The sequence below is a fragment of the Chaetomium strumarium genome (assembly GCF_033439665.1).
Source record: "Chaetomium strumarium strain CBS 333.67 chromosome Unknown B0T15scaffold_1, whole genome shotgun sequence".
Lineage (NCBI taxonomy): Eukaryota > Fungi > Ascomycota > Sordariomycetes > Sordariales > Chaetomiaceae > Chaetomium > Chaetomium strumarium.
In genome coordinates this window covers 560,910-574,749 of record NW_026944429.1, presented here as the reverse complement: position 1 = coordinate 574,749, position 13,840 = coordinate 560,910, and the positions used below count along the sequence as shown (strand labels likewise).

The window sequence follows — 13,840 nt, the reverse complement described above, 5'->3', positions numbered from 1 at the left end:
GATGAAGACGAGTCCGGCCACACAGATTCCCAAATACCCCCTTCTACAGCGCATCCGCACCCTCGAGAATACCCAGCGCACCGCCGACTAGGTGCAGACTGCCGGTGACGAGCACCTGCACTTTCGTCCCGCCAGCCCGTTCTGCTAAATCGCGGGCCGTGTTAATGGCCTCCTCGATGTTCGGGATGAGCATGACGTTAGCAGACGGGTCCAGGGCCTTCCACCTCTCGGCAAACCCCCGCTGCATCGTCATCTTCTCAATATCTGCGGGATCGTGTTGGTGGTTCACGAAGTCTGCGTGTATTAGCCTCCCACGAGATACTCAGCGAGTTGGACTGACAACTACTTACCCCGTTTGTACCCCGTCGTGGCATATGTGACGTTTGTGCAGAAAATGACATGCTCGAACCCCTTCCCAGCTGGGTCAGCGTTCTTGACGGTATTGCACAACCCGTCGAGGAAGTCGACAGCCTCGGTGCGCCCCTGCTGGTTAAAGATGAGCACCTTGGGTCCCCCTTCAGCTCGGGCGGCGCACTCGCCGACAAACCAGCGGGCTGCCATCTTCAGGCTGTCGGCCGTGTGGGCACCGTCAACATGCCAGAGCACGCTCCCTTCTTCTTTCACCTCGCACCTGCCACGCCAGACAACCTGCTCCAGGCCGTCCACAAATTCTTGCGGCAACCTCTCCGGGTTGGGTGAGAAGGAAGGATCCAGCTTCTTCAACGCCGTCTCAGCCAATGCAACAGCCAACGAGGCGTTCCGCTTCTGAAACGTCGCGTCCGGGCGGATCTTGACCGACTCCAGCCGCGGATCGATGTCTAGCACCTTCAGGTCAACCCCCTTCTCAACAGCCCTGTTCTTGAGCACCTCGGCCGCCGACGGAACCTGCTCGATGGTAAACGCCGGACACCCAGGCTTCATGATGCCCGCCTTGTGCCATGCGATCTTGTCGACGGTGCCGCCCAGCATAAACACATGGTCGATCCCGAGGGTGCTGATCCCGCTGGCGACGGGCCGCTCCACGACGTTCGTCGCGTCGTACTCGCCCCCGATGCCCGTCTCGTACACGGCCGCGTCAACGCCCTCCGACAGGAAGACGTGGTAGCTCATCAGCGTCAGGTAGCGCGCATAGACGGGTTTGCTGCCGGGCGCCGCCGCATCGGCCGCCACGTCGGCGTTGGCCTCGAGCCGGTCCCACACCTGGAAGAAGTACTTGGCGAACAGCTCCTCCGATATGGGCCGCGAGTCGATGCGGATGCGCTCGCGCACCGCGATCAGGTGCGGCGATGTGAAGAGGCCGACCTTGTGCGGCGGCCCCCCGCCGCCGCCGCCGGTCTTCTTCTTCTGCCGGTAGCGCGAGAGGATCGAGTCGACGAAGGCGCACGTGCTGCCTTTCCCCTTGGTGCCCGCAACGTGGACGATGTTGAGCCTGTCCAGTTCCTCCGGCCCGTAGCCGATGCGGGCGAGGTAGCCGCGCATCTCGCGGATCGACGCCGCATCGGGCCGGATGCCGGCCTTGCGGCGGGCCTCGATCACGGAGAAGGGGGTCTGGAGCGAGTTGAGCGCATCAATTGCGTCCTGCGCGGGTTAGCCACCCCTAAGATGGAGATTTTTCGTACGGCGCAGATATAAATTTGCCCTACATTGTACGTGCGGGTGGCCGTTGCCATTTTCCTCGCAAAAGGGCGGATGAATTCAACGTTCACGCGGGCCAATGACCTGGGGACTACGCCTGTCCAGCGCGCATGACGCATTGGAGCGAATCCCTCATCTCTCACTACTAGAGTAAGCAACGGATGGGGATTTTTGTCACGGGCACCCGAGATATGCGGATGTGCATTCCGACCCCCGAGATGGGACAGCGCGGAATACTCCGGTTTACGTCGGTGGAAGCATCGCCGACACCGGTGACCGGCCAAAAAGACGTCACTGCCCCTCTCTAGGTGGTCTGTGCGCAAGCACCCCGCTCTGATCTTGAACTGCTCAGGGCCGGACATCTTCAAAGTCCATTTTGCCATTTTGGAATCACCAAGTTATCACCGCTCTGGTGAAAATTAGGCAAGGTGGCCGAGCGGTCCAAGGCGCCAGGTTCAGGCCCACCTGAATTCTGCTTCAAAAGCATCTCCTGGTCTCAGTAATGGGGCGTGAGTTCGAATCTCACCCTTGTCACTCTTTTTCTCAGCTGTTCTTTTGGCGGGTTGGATTGTGATTGTGATTGTGATGGGATGGAAGAACCTCCTTTTGAAGACATGCGGGGCAGGGTGTTGAACGAGGGGCAGTGTTGGTATCGGCTGTTTCTATCATTCGGTCTGTTTGGATACTGCCTCGACAACATGTTGTAGTCTCACTAGATAGCAACATGCCTGCGAGCTCGGCCTCAACTGCCGCGACCAGCGCGGGCCAGGCCTGTCTTGCCGACGCCGCAATACGACCTTCCCACGAGCTGTCGGATCACGCGCCAGGCGATAAATAGCGCCCGTCTTTGCATCTTGGTGTATATCTCCTGTCCTGCAGCACCGCCCGCCCGGCTTCCGAGTGCCTCTGCCGTCTCTTGAGATTGCCGTACCAGGCTCACAGCTCTTGATCAGCCCATAATGCCCTCAACATGCCTCTCAAACCCTAGTCATCCAGTTGCTCGGGTGTCCCGTTCCAACCCAGCAGATACTGCGGCAAATTGCATCGAGATTCACTCTCCGTCGTCTGTTCTCGCAAACACTAGGTAGATGATGGATAAAAGAAGTCCCTGATCCTCACCTGACAGGCCTGGCCTGAAACTTCCTCGCGGCGACCCCCTCGAGTGGATCCCAGCCGACATGCACTCTGTCGCTGATTGGTGCGGGTAAAATGCTGGCTAAAATGATCACTCGACGTTCGTGGGGTGCGTGGAAACTTGGAGCCACGCCCGACAGCTGCACTATCATCCGCTGGGAGCTTCCCGAGAGCTGCTTGACGGGTGTAAGCGGCCCTCACCAACAGACTCACCACCATAACCATGGCGTAATCAGCTCCTGCTGGCCAGGCCATGGGCTGGGTGGATTGCCGGCTGTATGCTGCAGTGGGGAGGCCCGGTGGGGGATTTGACTGTGAGACTGTTAGGCGACGGTATCGAAGCTCCCCGCATACCGTCAGTTGAGGCGGTTGGACAAGGTCATAATAACCTAGGAGGGGCATCAGTACATAACGTACGCTGTCTGTGTTCGCTCAGGCCAGTTGGAGATCTCCGAGAAACGGCGGCTCTGCACGACGAGCAGTGTAGGTAACGTATTTAATCCCAACTGATTCTCGTCTGATCCTCTTCCTGTTCCTTCCCGACGAGCTTCCTCCATTGTCAACTCAACCGCTGCTCCGTCCCGGAGTCCATTGTGAAGTTCATCGTTCCTCCCCTCCGGCTTCACACTCCACAACAAAAACTGAACCTCACAATGGCTTCTGTAAGTCCCGCCCTCTACGCCGCCAACCCCGCAACCAAAAAAATAGAAATCACTAACAACCTGCTCCAGAACCTCTCCTTCGTCCTCAACAAGCCCAACGATGTCACCTTCGAGGAGCGGCCGCGGCCGCAGCTCCAGTCACCGCACGACGTGCTGGTAGCCGTCAACTACACGGGCATCTGCGGGTCGGACGTGCACTACTGGGTGCACGGCGCCATCGGCCACTTCGTGGTCAAGGACCCGATGGTGCTGGGCCACGAGTCGGCGGGCACGGTGGTGGAGGTCGGGTCGCAGGTCAAGACGCTCCGGAAGGGCGACCGCATCGCGCTCGAGCCGGGCTACCCGTGCCGCCGCTGCGGCGCCTGCCTCTCGGGCAAGTACAACCTCTGCCCGGACATGCAGTTCGCCGCCACGCCGCCCTACGACGGCACGCTCACGGGCTTCTGGGTCGCCCCGGCCGACTTCTGCTACAAGCTGCCGGACAACGTGTCGCTCCAGGAGGGCGCCCTGATCGAGCCGCTCGCCGTGGCCGTGCACATCGTCCGGCAGGCGCGCGTGCAGCCCGGCCAGAGCGTGGTGGTGATGGGCGCCGGCCCCGTGGGCCTGCTGTGCGCGGCCGTGGCGCGCGCCTTTGGCGCGAGCAAGGTGGTGTCGGTCGACATTGTGCCCGCCAAGCTGGAGTTTGCGCGCGCGTATGCCGCCACGCACACGTACATGTCGCAGCGCGTGTCGGCCGAGGAGAACGCGCGCAACATCATTGCCGAGGCGGACCTGGGCGCCGGCGCGGACGCCGTGATCGACGCGTCGGGCGCCGAGCCGTCGATCCAGACGTCGCTGCATGTTGTCCGCATGGGCGGCACCTACGTCCAGGGCGGCATGGGCAAGGCGGATATCACGTTCCCCATCATGGCGCTATGCCTGAAGGAGGTGACGGCGCGGGGCTCGTTCCGGTACGGGAGCGGCGACTACAAGCTCGCCATCGAGCTGGTGGCGGCCGGCAAGGTGGATGTCAAGAAGCTCATCAATGGTGTTGTGGCTTTCAAGGATGCCGAGGATGCGTTCAAGAAGGTCAAGGAAGGGCAGGTCATCAAGATCCTGATTGCAGGGCCGAACGAGAAGGTTGAGCAGGGCATGAACACAAGCGTGGACGAGAAGAAGCTCAGCCAGGCGCAGGCGGCGGGTAGCACCGGGTGCTGCTAAGGAAAAGGGGGGGGGGGGGTAAAAAATGGTGTACTGCATATGAAACGACATGGATGGTGTGTGTGGTTGAACGGCGTACGGGGCATACGGGTCGGGGTGGGGTGAGCAGTTTTTCATTTTCGTCATCGTGTTCAAGTCGTTGTATCTATTGGCGTCTCGATTGTTTACAGGGAATCTGATGGGGAGTAACTGGTACCCTGAAGAAAGGATTGTAATGTATCCGTAATCCTCACATCTAGAGCATGCCCAAGTACCGCGTCTCGATCTTCGGCTCGGCCGTTGCCCCCACAACCGGAATGCTCACCACCTCGCCGGGCACGATGTCGACCAAGTTATCCGCAAACTTGACATTGTCATCCTCACACTCCAGCGCCACGCCCTTGACAGGCACCTCGGCGCTGATCTCGACGGCCGTGCGATCCGCCGTCAGCTGCGCCTTGAGCGCCTTCGGCTTCTGCAAGTGCACATACTTGAGCGGCTCGGGCCAGTTGACGTACCGCGCCACCTGCCTGCCGTCCTTGTCGACGAGGTAGGCCGCCACCACGGTGCGGCCCTCCTCCCCGGCATCCTGCTTCCGCACCGGCACGTCCAGCGCCGCGATCTCGGTCGACCTGTTCTCCGGCAGCAGTTTGGCAGTGGCCACCGTCTGCGAGAAGGTCTCCTCGCCCGTCTCCACGTCCCACGCCTTCAGCACGCAGTCGGCCGTGACGTCCTCGAGCGTGAGGTTGCTCCCCCACACCTCGATCTGCGTCGTGACGTCGATGTTGACGCGCGTGTACTTGTCGCGCGGGTGGCGGTGGGTGCGGCGGGCGATGCCGATGCTGAGCGGCGCCATCTCGCGCTTGACGGTGAAGTAGGCCAGCTTCGGGCGCAGGTAGTAGTCGGCGATGCTCCAGCTCGTCACGGGCCAGCAGTCGTTGATCTGCCACACCAGCGCGCCGCCGCAGTACTCGCGGCCCGGTCCGCGCCACTCGCGCTTCCACAGCCGGTAGGCCGATGCCAGGCACTCGGCCTGCATCAGCTGCGTGCTGTAGACGAAGTGCTCCAGCGGGTCCGGCGCGTACCGCATGTTCTCGACCAGGTACAGCGCGATGCGCCGCTCGTGGCCCTCGGCCTTGTTGTGGAAGTCGACCGTCGACGACTGCGGGTACCGGTCCGGGTCGTCCCTGCCCCGCGGCAGGTAGGCGTCGATCGTCTTGACCGAGGGGAAGGCCTGCATGCCGAACTCGGACACGAAGCGGCCGACCAGCTTGTCGAAGTTCTGCCACTTCTCCTGCGTGCCGTGCCACACGTTCCACTGGTGGATGTCGCCGACGGTGGCGTCGCGCGTGTCGCGGCCCGCGCCCCAGGGCGAGCCCGGGTGGTAGAAGGTGGTGGGCACCAGGTCGGCGCACGCGTCGGCGAGCACCTTCTCGTAGATGTAGCGGGCCGGGAAGTCGGTCTGGAGCCAGCTCTCGGCGTCTTTGTTGGCGTAGTCGTACGTGAGCCCCGCCGACTCCTGGTACTGGTAGTCCTCGTTGTTGCCGGCCCAGATGACGATGCACGGGTGGTGGCGCAGCAGCTTGATGTTCTCGCGCGCCTCGCGGTCGATCGACTGTAGCAGCTCCGGCCAGGCCGGGTAGTTGCCGCAGCCGAACATGAAGTCCTGCCACACGAGCACGCCAAGCTCGTCGCAGGCGTCGTAGAAGGCTTGCTCCTCGTAGATGCCGCCGCCCCAGACGCGGATCATGACCTGGTTGCCCTCGGCCACCAGCTTGACCCAGTCGTAGTACTTCTCGCGGCCGATGCGGGGGATGAAGTTGTCGGCGGGGATCCAGTCGCTGCCGCCGCAGAACACGGGGATGTTGTTGACCTCGAAGAAGAAGCTCGTGCCCGGCTGCTCCTGAACGGGCCGCTGGACCAGCTCGGCCCTCCGAAGACCGATCCGCTTGGAGAGGGCGTCCACCTCCTCGTCCCCGTCAAGCAGCGTCGCCTTGATGTCGTAGAGGGGCTGCTTGCCATAGCGGATGGGGTACCACAAGGCGGGGCTGTCGATGAGGAATGACACGCTGGCTGTGCCGGAACTGGCATCGACAGTCTCGGAGGCCACCTGCTGGCCGTCCAACGAGACATCAAACCGCACCTTGCCTGCCTTCCCTTCGACCGGTGCCGCCACCGTGACATTGGCACGGCTCAGCGACTTGTCGACCACTGTCTCGGCGTGCAGATCCGCCAGGCGCGACTCGTAAATCTCAAGGTTGATCGGCCTCCAGGGGCCACAGGTCAGGAGGGTCGGGCCCCAGTCCCAGCCCTAACAAATTGGTAAGCCTTGAGGTTCTTGCAATGTCCAGTCTCACAGGGGTCGAGGCGCAGACTCACCCAGTGATACTGCGCTTTCCGAACGGCCAGGCGCGAGGTGTCGCCGTTCCAGCAACCCCACTTGTGATCCGGGTACTTCTCGACCAGCTTGCACCCGCGCAGGAAGGCGCTGTCAAAGGTGATGACCAGCTCGTTCTCCTCCTTCAGCACCGAGGTCACATCGACCCGCTCTGGGACGAACATGTTGTCCGTCTCGAGGATGGTGGTGCCGTTGAGCACGACTGTCGCAAAGGTGTCGAGCCCGTCGAAGGCGAACACTGCCCTGGCATCACCCGCGGGCACCGGCTGGGCTGCAAAGCTGGTCCGGTACGTCCATTGCGCCTCACCCACCCACTGGACGGCGAGCTCGTTCTTGCCGATGAACGCATCCGGGATCAGGCCGTGGTGTTGCAGGTCGAGGTGGACATTGGTTGGGAACTGGCTGACGGGCAGGAACTTGGAGTCCTCCTTGTCTGCCTGTCTAAATTGCCAGTTCTTGTCGACGGGGATCACGACGCGGGGCGCCATGACCGGGCAACAAGATGGGCGAAGGATGGATGGATGTGGGAGTTCAGAGGGGTGGGAGGGGCAGACTGGCGGGGACTACATACAAATTAATGAAGCTTCCTCTGCCGTCTCGCACGCGGAACTTGGAGAGAAGATGAGGGGGGTGGACGAGGCAGCAGACAGCGACTGGCTGCGCCAGCACGACTTATAGAGCCGCCTTCTCGTGTTAGTGATCCATCCATGACATGACTGAACTCTGGAGCTCGAGTTGCCGGATAGGCACCGGCAACAACCGCGGGGCTGGTGCTCCCGACTCCTGAACACCCCACCACCGACGCACCAGGATTCGGCTTCTGGATCCAGGAACATCGCGTTCCCAGAGGTGCAGTACAATTGCCATTGGAACCCTGCATTCAATCCATCCGTCTGATGCCGCCGTGCACGATGTGCCGTATGAATGCGTTGATGCAGACCAAACTGGCGAATTCTGTGATTCCACAGCCATAGTAAACATCTACTTTCTTAGAAGGCGCTCTTGCTGGTTGTCTGAAGAGCAAAGTGCATGCCGTCTACATGCCACATCTGGAAGTCCTTCGATCTGCCCACTAACACGCCCATTTACCCTGCCGCGATAGCGTGGAGACTTGACGGCGGAGGGAGCTGCTCCGTGATGTTTTTGGACAATGCCAAGCATTCAAGCGCGGTCCTGGTAAGACTGTAAGACATGCGCGGCTATCAGCTTCCTGCAGAGTAACGCCGCTGCCGCCGTAGTCCGGAATGTTCACTGCAACTTCACACTGACCTGGGACCTCGCGGCAAGAACGTCAGTTGGATTACTTTTGTTGAATTTCATGTGAGGACGTTGTCCGGTCTGATCGAGAATGTCTTAATATTATGCGGCTACGCACCGCAACTATCTATCGCTCCCGACTCCAGAAGCCCGTAAAAGAACATCATGATGCCGCGAAATCTCTACCAGACTGGCCACCCTAAGCCTCAAGACCCCCATTAAGCTCTTCGGCCCAGCCGACCGAGTATTAAGTATCGTAGTAGTTATGGTATCATCGAAATGCGCCGCTCAAAATCCCGACCCTGCATCCCATCACATCAACCGCCCCAACTTCATCAACAGCACCCTCTATTTCGCCTCCGATTCGTCAACGTAAACACCTCCTCCCACTCCCTCAACCCCTGCGCGCCCCTCCTGCCTCTCTTCCTTCTCCTCCCGCCTATCCCAACCTCGTCCGCCGTGATGGTGCTCTTGATACTGCCCCCGTCGCTCGCCCCAGCGTTCCACACCGCCCCGGCGTCGCCGTACTGGATCCCGCTCATCGGATCATCCGGATCGATCTCGCCGAGCTCGATCTTGGTCAGGATCATCCTCGCCAGCCGCCCAAACACCTCGTCCACGCCCTCGCCGTTGAAGGCGCTCACCTCCATCGTCACAGGTATGTTGACCGTGCTGGCCCACCGGCTGGCCTCCACGGCTGACACCTCCCTGCCGTCCGGCGCCACCGTCGCCTTCAGCTGCGCGCCCAGGCCCGGGTGGATCGTCGACGTGGACGAGTAGCTCGACGAGGGTACGGGCGTGCTGGCGTAGGACGTGGACGCGGACGCCGAGCTGACGATGCTGGCGCTGCTGCTCGGCGTCGGCGGCGGCAGGCCCGTGGTGTCGACGAGCGGGTCGCCGGCCAGATCGAGCTTGTTGCCGACCAGGAGGAGCGAGAGGTTGGGCGAGGCGAGCGCGCGCGCGTCGTTGAGGAAGGGCTGCAGGCTGTTGAAGGACGTGCGCGAGGTGATGTCGTAGATGAGGATCGCCCCGGCCGCGCCGCGGTAGTAGGACCGTGACACGGACCGGAAGCGCTCCGTGCCTGCTGTGTCCCAGAGCTAAAGGCAAGGAGGGGAGGGGTTCGGTTAGCCAGGGGTTCTCAAGGCAAGGGGGGAGGGGGCCCCTGCGGGGAGCCTGCCGATGTGCATCATCATACCTGCAGCTTTATTCGTTTCCGCCGCGCTCCCGTGCCGACTTTGATGATCTTGCTGGCGAACTCGACGCCGATTGTTTGTGATGAGAGGACCCGCCACTCGTTCTTGACAAAGCGGTGCAGTAGGCACGATCTGGTCTTTCCGTCAGTTTTTCCGGTTCCTGCGACGGCGAGGAGGCGACGCGCGCAAACTCACTTCCCCGTCCCGCTTGGCCCTAGCAATATCACCTTTGCCAGGTAATCGTACATGCTCCCCAGTTCCTGCTCGCGCACCGTTCCATTGCTGTCGTCGCTGGTGGCGGATGAGCGCCGTGGGCGCGTCATCCCGGGCAGTTCAAAGCTGCTCATGCGATTTCCAGCTGCAGTCGGGCCAGGTTCCGTGGCTGCCGAAGCAAGTCCCTTGGGCGCGATCGTGTTGTCTTCGTGATGTTTGGTCGCGAATGCCCCCGCGTGCGTCTGCGAAGCTTCCCGGCCGAGTCAGGAGGGCGTCGCGGGACAGGGCCCTTTCGATTGCTGCTTATCGCGATGTTCAGCGATTCTTCGAAGTGGGTGCTCCTTGCTCATGCCGATATGACAGGGGATGCGAGTCGCAGTGACATCGCCGGTAACATCAACTGGCGGAACGGACCAACAATGCGGCACGGTCACTGCGGAGTCTTTAACAGTCCAAGGGGAAATACTGTATCGCTCGGTATCCATTACATCAGATATGGTAACATACACATTCGCTCGTAATTTACCGTAACTACCCTACCCATGACCACCCTGCAATGTACCGGCAGGGGTTTTACTTCCGAACCGAGGCCCGCACCCTTCCTCATGTTCCAGCTGTGGAGCCTCACTGCACTGCTGCTACGAACAGCAACGGCTTCGTACCAAGATGCCACATGCAGGTTATATAACATGACGCAGAACTGAGTCTGATATCCTCGTCCTCTCTTTCAACAGATCCGCAGTTTCATCAGCATGAAGATCTCGGGACGCACATTCGTCATCTCAGGCGGGTAAGCCTCCCTCTCGGGAATGACATGCCAAGTTGCCAACACAAGTCTCACTCACCACCAACACAGCGCATCCGGCCTCGGGCGTGCCTGCGTCCGCGACATCTGCGCCGACGGCGGCAACGCCGTGATTCTCGACATGAACGAGGACTTGGGCAACTCCCTAGCCGCCGAGCTCGGGCCATCAGCCAAGTTCTTCGTCTGCGATGTCTCCGACACAGAGAGCATCGCCTCGGCAGTGAAATCCACCGTCTCTTGGGTGAAAGAGACCGGCAAGCCGCTGGGCGGCATCATCCCCGCCGCCGGGGTGGGCCACCCCGGTCTCATCCTGGACAAGCAGCTCCGCCCCGTGTCGCTCGAGTCAGTCGACTTCGTGCTGTCCATCAACCTGCGCGGCACGCTCGACCTCGTGCGGCAGCTGCTGCCGCACCTGGCGGCCACCACACCGCAGGGACCGGATAACGAGCGGGGCGTGGTGGTCATGGTGGCCAGCGCGGCCGCGTTCGAGGGCCAGATGGGCCAGGTGGCGTACGCGGCGAGCAAGGGCGCCGTGGCGGCCATGACGCTGCCCATGGCGCGGGACCTGTCGCGGTTCGGGATCCGCGTGGTGACCATTGCGCCGAGCATGTTCGAGTCCAACATGACGGCGGCCCTGTCGGACAAGGTGCGCGAGGGGCTGCAGAAGGCGATGGAGTTCCCGCGCAGGGCCGGGCAGCCGGAGGAGTTTGCGTCGCTGGTGAGGCAGGCGATTGAGAATGTCATGCTGAACGGGACGGTTATTCGGTTGGATGGGGCGACGCGGATGCCGAGTAAGATATAGTGCCTAGTGGAAGGTCTTGGAGAATCGCGGAACAGGACCTGCATGTGCAAGTTTTCATCCGAGGACAGGGGCTACCTGGGGCGGCAATTGGAACCAACTTGATGTGACTAAACTTCATGTAAGGACGCGCTTCTCACCGCGCGACAGTCCCGCCATGGCCTAATACAGGCTCTCAACCAAGTCCTCCCCATTTTCCCACCGCAGGAGATTCTCAATCTGCATATCGTACCATGCATCCAGCGTAGCCCCTTCCACATAGCCCATATGTGGTGTCAGAAGCACCTGACTCCTCCCGTCCCGGCCCCATTTCGTCGTCCTCCATCGACTGTCCAGTGGGAGAGGCTCCAGGTCAAAAACATCGAGCGCCGCTATCCGAATCCTGCCCTCCTCGAGCACATCCAGCAGGTCCTTTTCAACCACCAGTGGGCCCCGCGAGGTATTGACAAAGATAGACGTCGGCTTCATCAACTCCAGATCCTTCCTCGAAATGCCCCCTCTCGACCGGTCCGACAGCACTAAATGCACACTCACCACATCCGCCGTCCTAAACAACTCCTCCTTGCTCACCACTTTGAAAGTCTTGTCCCCTCCCGGTCCGGCATCAACCCCCAGCCCAGCCTCCCTAGCCTTCTCATCGGCCTTCTCCTGCGTGAGATTCTCACTCCACGCCACCACGCGCATGCCAAACGCCACGTGCATGATCTTCGCGACCGCCATGCCCAACCTCCCCAGCCCAACCGTGCCAAACACCTTTCCCGCAAGACCCACCGCCGGCACGGTCTGCCACCCGCCGGTCTTGATCGAGAGGTCGTCCTGCGCGAGGTTGCGCGCCGCGCCCAGGATCATGGCAACGCAGTGCTCGGTGGTGGACACGGAGCCGACCGAGCCGGCGTGCGCGCGGTCTACCGCGCCGGCGACGGGGATGGACCGCTCGCGGAAGGCGGCCAGGTCCAGCGCCAGGTTGCGGTTGCCCGTGGTGAGCAGGAGCTTGAGGTTGGGCAGGCGGGCGACCAGCTCGCGTGGGAAGGGGGTGCGCTCGCGCATGGTGGCTGTTGGGTATTGATCATGGATTTGTTACTCGCTCACTCACTTACTATGGTACCTAGTTATGGACGGGGATGATGGAAAAGGGGAGTACGAACAGATGACTGTGAACGGCTCGAGTCGGGCAGCTAATTTGTCTTTCACCTCCTGCGGCGTGTCTGGGTGGTTGTAGGGGAGGAGGGTGTCCTTGAAGAAGGTCACTTCGTACTTGGCAGGGTCCAGGCTCTTGAACTTGGGCTCCGAGATCCCCTGGTAGTCGTCGAGGACTGCGATCTTGATCGGCGCTGGCATTGTGACGGCCGTGTTCGGGAGTGGTGAACGGTGTGTGATTTGGAGATGCTTTATTGTAGAGTGAACATGAAATGAGAAGGGGAAAGGTGTTCTTATCAGCTTTCCTTCGGCAAGCCGTTGTCCCGTCGTTGTCCGTTGTCTCCGAAAGCCGGCCCGATCACAGTGTTGTCTTTGCCGGCCCCACTGAGGTGTTCCCTACCCCGCAACAACACATACCGTATTGTATTTCCCGAGCGGAAAGGGTGGTTCCATTCTGTCGGTACTTGAAGCGGGTACGAAAGATCTATATGCCGCGGGATGATCCGCCGCCCGCTGTGGTTCCTGTAGATGCTAGACCACATTCATATTCAACTCGTGGACTTCCGCGTTCTATGTTGATTATCACTTCCGCCGGCCCCCGAGTTCGGACTTTCTTCGAGATGGTCGTACAGAGCTCGGGCAGGCTCGCCTTTCGTGTTACGATTCATTGGGACTGGAGTTTGGGGTTTAGAGGAAGTTACGGGCTCATCTGCGATAAACATCCGTTGAATCGAATGATCGTTACTGGCAGTGCAGTTAGGCAACGGGTTGTGTAAGTAGAGCGCCGGGACTGGTTGTCGACTACTTGTCATGTCGCCTTTCGAAATATAGGGGGTGATTAGCATGACCGCGATCTGAAAGACCCTTGGAGACATCAGCATTTCGATCCTTTCTTGCTTGATGGCTGATAGTACTCCTGGAAGATTGAATAAGTGTAAGGATTCAACTCGCATGTAAGGATCATGAGAAAAATGGAGATAAGAATGAAAAGAAGAAACGACAGGCAGAAATAGAATGGGGTAAACGTGGGATGGAAAATTGACGAAGAAGGAAAGCGAGCGAGCACAGAGATAGGAGGCGAAAAAGCTCACTACCAAGCTCTCCATTGGATCTGTCGCAAGGGAGGTTGGTAGCTACGAACGCCCCCTACCAGGGATTTACTTCGCTGGATACAATAGAAATTGAACCCAGACCATCCTTTCCTCGATGAATGGTTCAGAAGGATGTGTTACGGTGTTAGGACTCAGGTGTTCGCTGCATGGCATCGTTGCCGATCTGATATACTCCACCTTGCCCTGAGTTGTGTGGTGCCTCTGAAATCTGAACTGTCATTTCAGCGAGGTAACCAGTGCTTAAATTAGCCGTTGTAATGTATTGCGGCCTAGGGGCTTGCAAAGAACAACAAAAACAGAGCGATGTCAATGTAAC

The 13,840-nt window shown here is 60.2% G+C and overlaps 7 protein-coding genes and 1 non-coding gene across 8 annotated transcripts; 3 read left to right on the top strand and 5 right to left on the bottom strand.

Annotated features, from left to right (window-relative positions):
* Nucleotides 1-43: 43 nt before the first annotated feature.
* Nucleotides 44-1,670, bottom strand: B0T15DRAFT_488215 (Mur ligase; the record flags this gene model as incomplete). The annotated part of the gene is made up of 3 exons (XM_062866486.1): nt 44-294; nt 351-1,578; nt 1,644-1,670. 3 exons carry the CDS (start codon nt 1,668-1,670, stop codon nt 44-46), a joined length of 1,506 nt encoding a protein of 501 aa, XP_062725267.1.
* A 387-nt stretch (nt 1,671-2,057) lies between these two features.
* Nucleotides 2,058-2,169, top strand: B0T15DRAFT_t34. The gene has a single exon. It is a non-coding gene; the product is annotated as a tRNA-Leu (tRNA).
* A 1,128-nt stretch (nt 2,170-3,297) lies between these two features.
* Nucleotides 3,298-4,749, top strand: B0T15DRAFT_4227 (chaperonin 10-like protein). Its single transcript, XM_062865574.1, has 2 exons — nt 3,298-3,431; nt 3,501-4,749. The coding sequence occupies exons 1-2, from the start codon at nt 3,423-3,425 to the stop codon at nt 4,629-4,631; spliced, it is 1,140 nt and encodes a 379-aa protein (XP_062725266.1). The 5' UTR covers nt 3,298-3,422; the 3' UTR covers nt 4,632-4,749.
* On the bottom strand, nt 4,716-7,598 carry B0T15DRAFT_4255 (glycoside hydrolase family 2 protein). The gene is made up of 2 exons (XM_062865631.1): nt 6,990-7,598; nt 4,716-6,921 (listed from the first exon to the last, which is right to left on the bottom strand). The coding sequence occupies exons 1-2, from the start codon at nt 7,494-7,496 to the stop codon at nt 4,867-4,869; spliced, it is 2,562 nt and encodes an 853-aa protein (XP_062725265.1). The 5' UTR covers nt 7,497-7,598; the 3' UTR covers nt 4,716-4,866.
* A 718-nt stretch (nt 7,599-8,316) lies between these two features.
* On the bottom strand, nt 8,317-10,101 carry B0T15DRAFT_497754 (P-loop containing nucleoside triphosphate hydrolase protein). Its single transcript, XM_062867286.1, has 3 exons — nt 9,654-10,101; nt 9,461-9,590; nt 8,317-9,362 (listed from the first exon to the last, which is right to left on the bottom strand). Exons 1-3 carry the CDS (start codon nt 9,803-9,805, stop codon nt 8,601-8,603), a joined length of 1,044 nt encoding a protein of 347 aa, XP_062725264.1. The 5' UTR covers nt 9,806-10,101; the 3' UTR covers nt 8,317-8,600.
* A 280-nt stretch (nt 10,102-10,381) lies between these two features.
* Nucleotides 10,382-11,560, top strand: B0T15DRAFT_4203 (uncharacterized protein). Its single transcript, XM_062865538.1, has 2 exons — nt 10,382-10,461; nt 10,528-11,560. The coding sequence occupies exons 1-2, from the start codon at nt 10,424-10,426 to the stop codon at nt 11,276-11,278; spliced, it is 789 nt and encodes a 262-aa protein (XP_062725263.1). The 5' UTR covers nt 10,382-10,423; the 3' UTR covers nt 11,279-11,560.
* Nucleotides 11,358-12,904, bottom strand: B0T15DRAFT_4187 (D-isomer specific 2-hydroxyacid dehydrogenase). The gene is made up of 2 exons (XM_062865513.1): nt 12,421-12,904; nt 11,358-12,327 (listed from the first exon to the last, which is right to left on the bottom strand). Exons 1-2 carry the CDS (start codon nt 12,611-12,613, stop codon nt 11,438-11,440), a joined length of 1,083 nt encoding a protein of 360 aa, XP_062725262.1. The 5' UTR covers nt 12,614-12,904; the 3' UTR covers nt 11,358-11,437.
* A 1-nt stretch (nt 12,905) lies between these two features.
* On the bottom strand, nt 12,906-13,693 carry B0T15DRAFT_4186 (uncharacterized protein). The gene has a single exon (XM_062865508.1). It carries the CDS (start codon nt 13,516-13,518, stop codon nt 12,961-12,963), a length of 558 nt encoding a protein of 185 aa, XP_062725261.1. The 5' UTR covers nt 13,519-13,693; the 3' UTR covers nt 12,906-12,960.
* Between the last annotated feature and the right edge of the window lie 147 nt (nt 13,694-13,840).

Bases quoted from the DNA above. Each gene is read 5' to 3' on its own strand.
- B0T15DRAFT_4255 (XM_062865631.1), bottom strand. From the start codon at position 7,496: ATGGCGCCCCGCGTCGTGATCCCCGTCGACAAGAACTGGCAATTTAGA. The intron at 6,922-6,989 runs GTGAGTCTGCGC...CCAATTTGTTAG, and splicing joins GGAAAGCGCAGTATCACTGG to GGCTGGGACTGGGGCCCGAC.
- B0T15DRAFT_497754 (XM_062867286.1), bottom strand. From the start codon at position 9,805: ATGAGCAGCTTTGAACTGCCCGGGATGACGCGCCCACGGCGCTCATCC. The intron at 9,591-9,653 runs GTGAGTTTGCGC...CGGAAAGACCAG, and splicing joins GGGCCAAGCGGGACGGGGAA to ATCGTGCCTACTGCACCGCT. The intron at 9,363-9,460 runs GTATGATGATGC...CCTTGCCTTTAG, and splicing joins GGAAACGAATAAAGCTGCAG to CTCTGGGACACAGCAGGCAC.
- B0T15DRAFT_4203 (XM_062865538.1), top strand. From the start codon at position 10,424: ATGAAGATCTCGGGACGCACATTCGTCATCTCAGGCGG. The intron at 10,462-10,527 runs GTAAGCCTCCCT...CCACCAACACAG, and splicing joins ACATTCGTCATCTCAGGCGG to CGCATCCGGCCTCGGGCGTG.
- B0T15DRAFT_4187 (XM_062865513.1), bottom strand. From the start codon at position 12,613: ATGCCAGCGCCGATCAAGATCGCAGTCCTCGACGACTACCAGGGGATC. The intron at 12,328-12,420 runs GTTCGTACTCCC...AATACCCAACAG, and splicing joins CGAGCCGTTCACAGTCATCT to CCACCATGCGCGAGCGCACC.
- B0T15DRAFT_4186 (XM_062865508.1), bottom strand. From the start codon at position 13,518: ATGGAGAGCTTGGTAGTGAGCTTTTTCGCCTCCTATCTCTGTGCTCGC.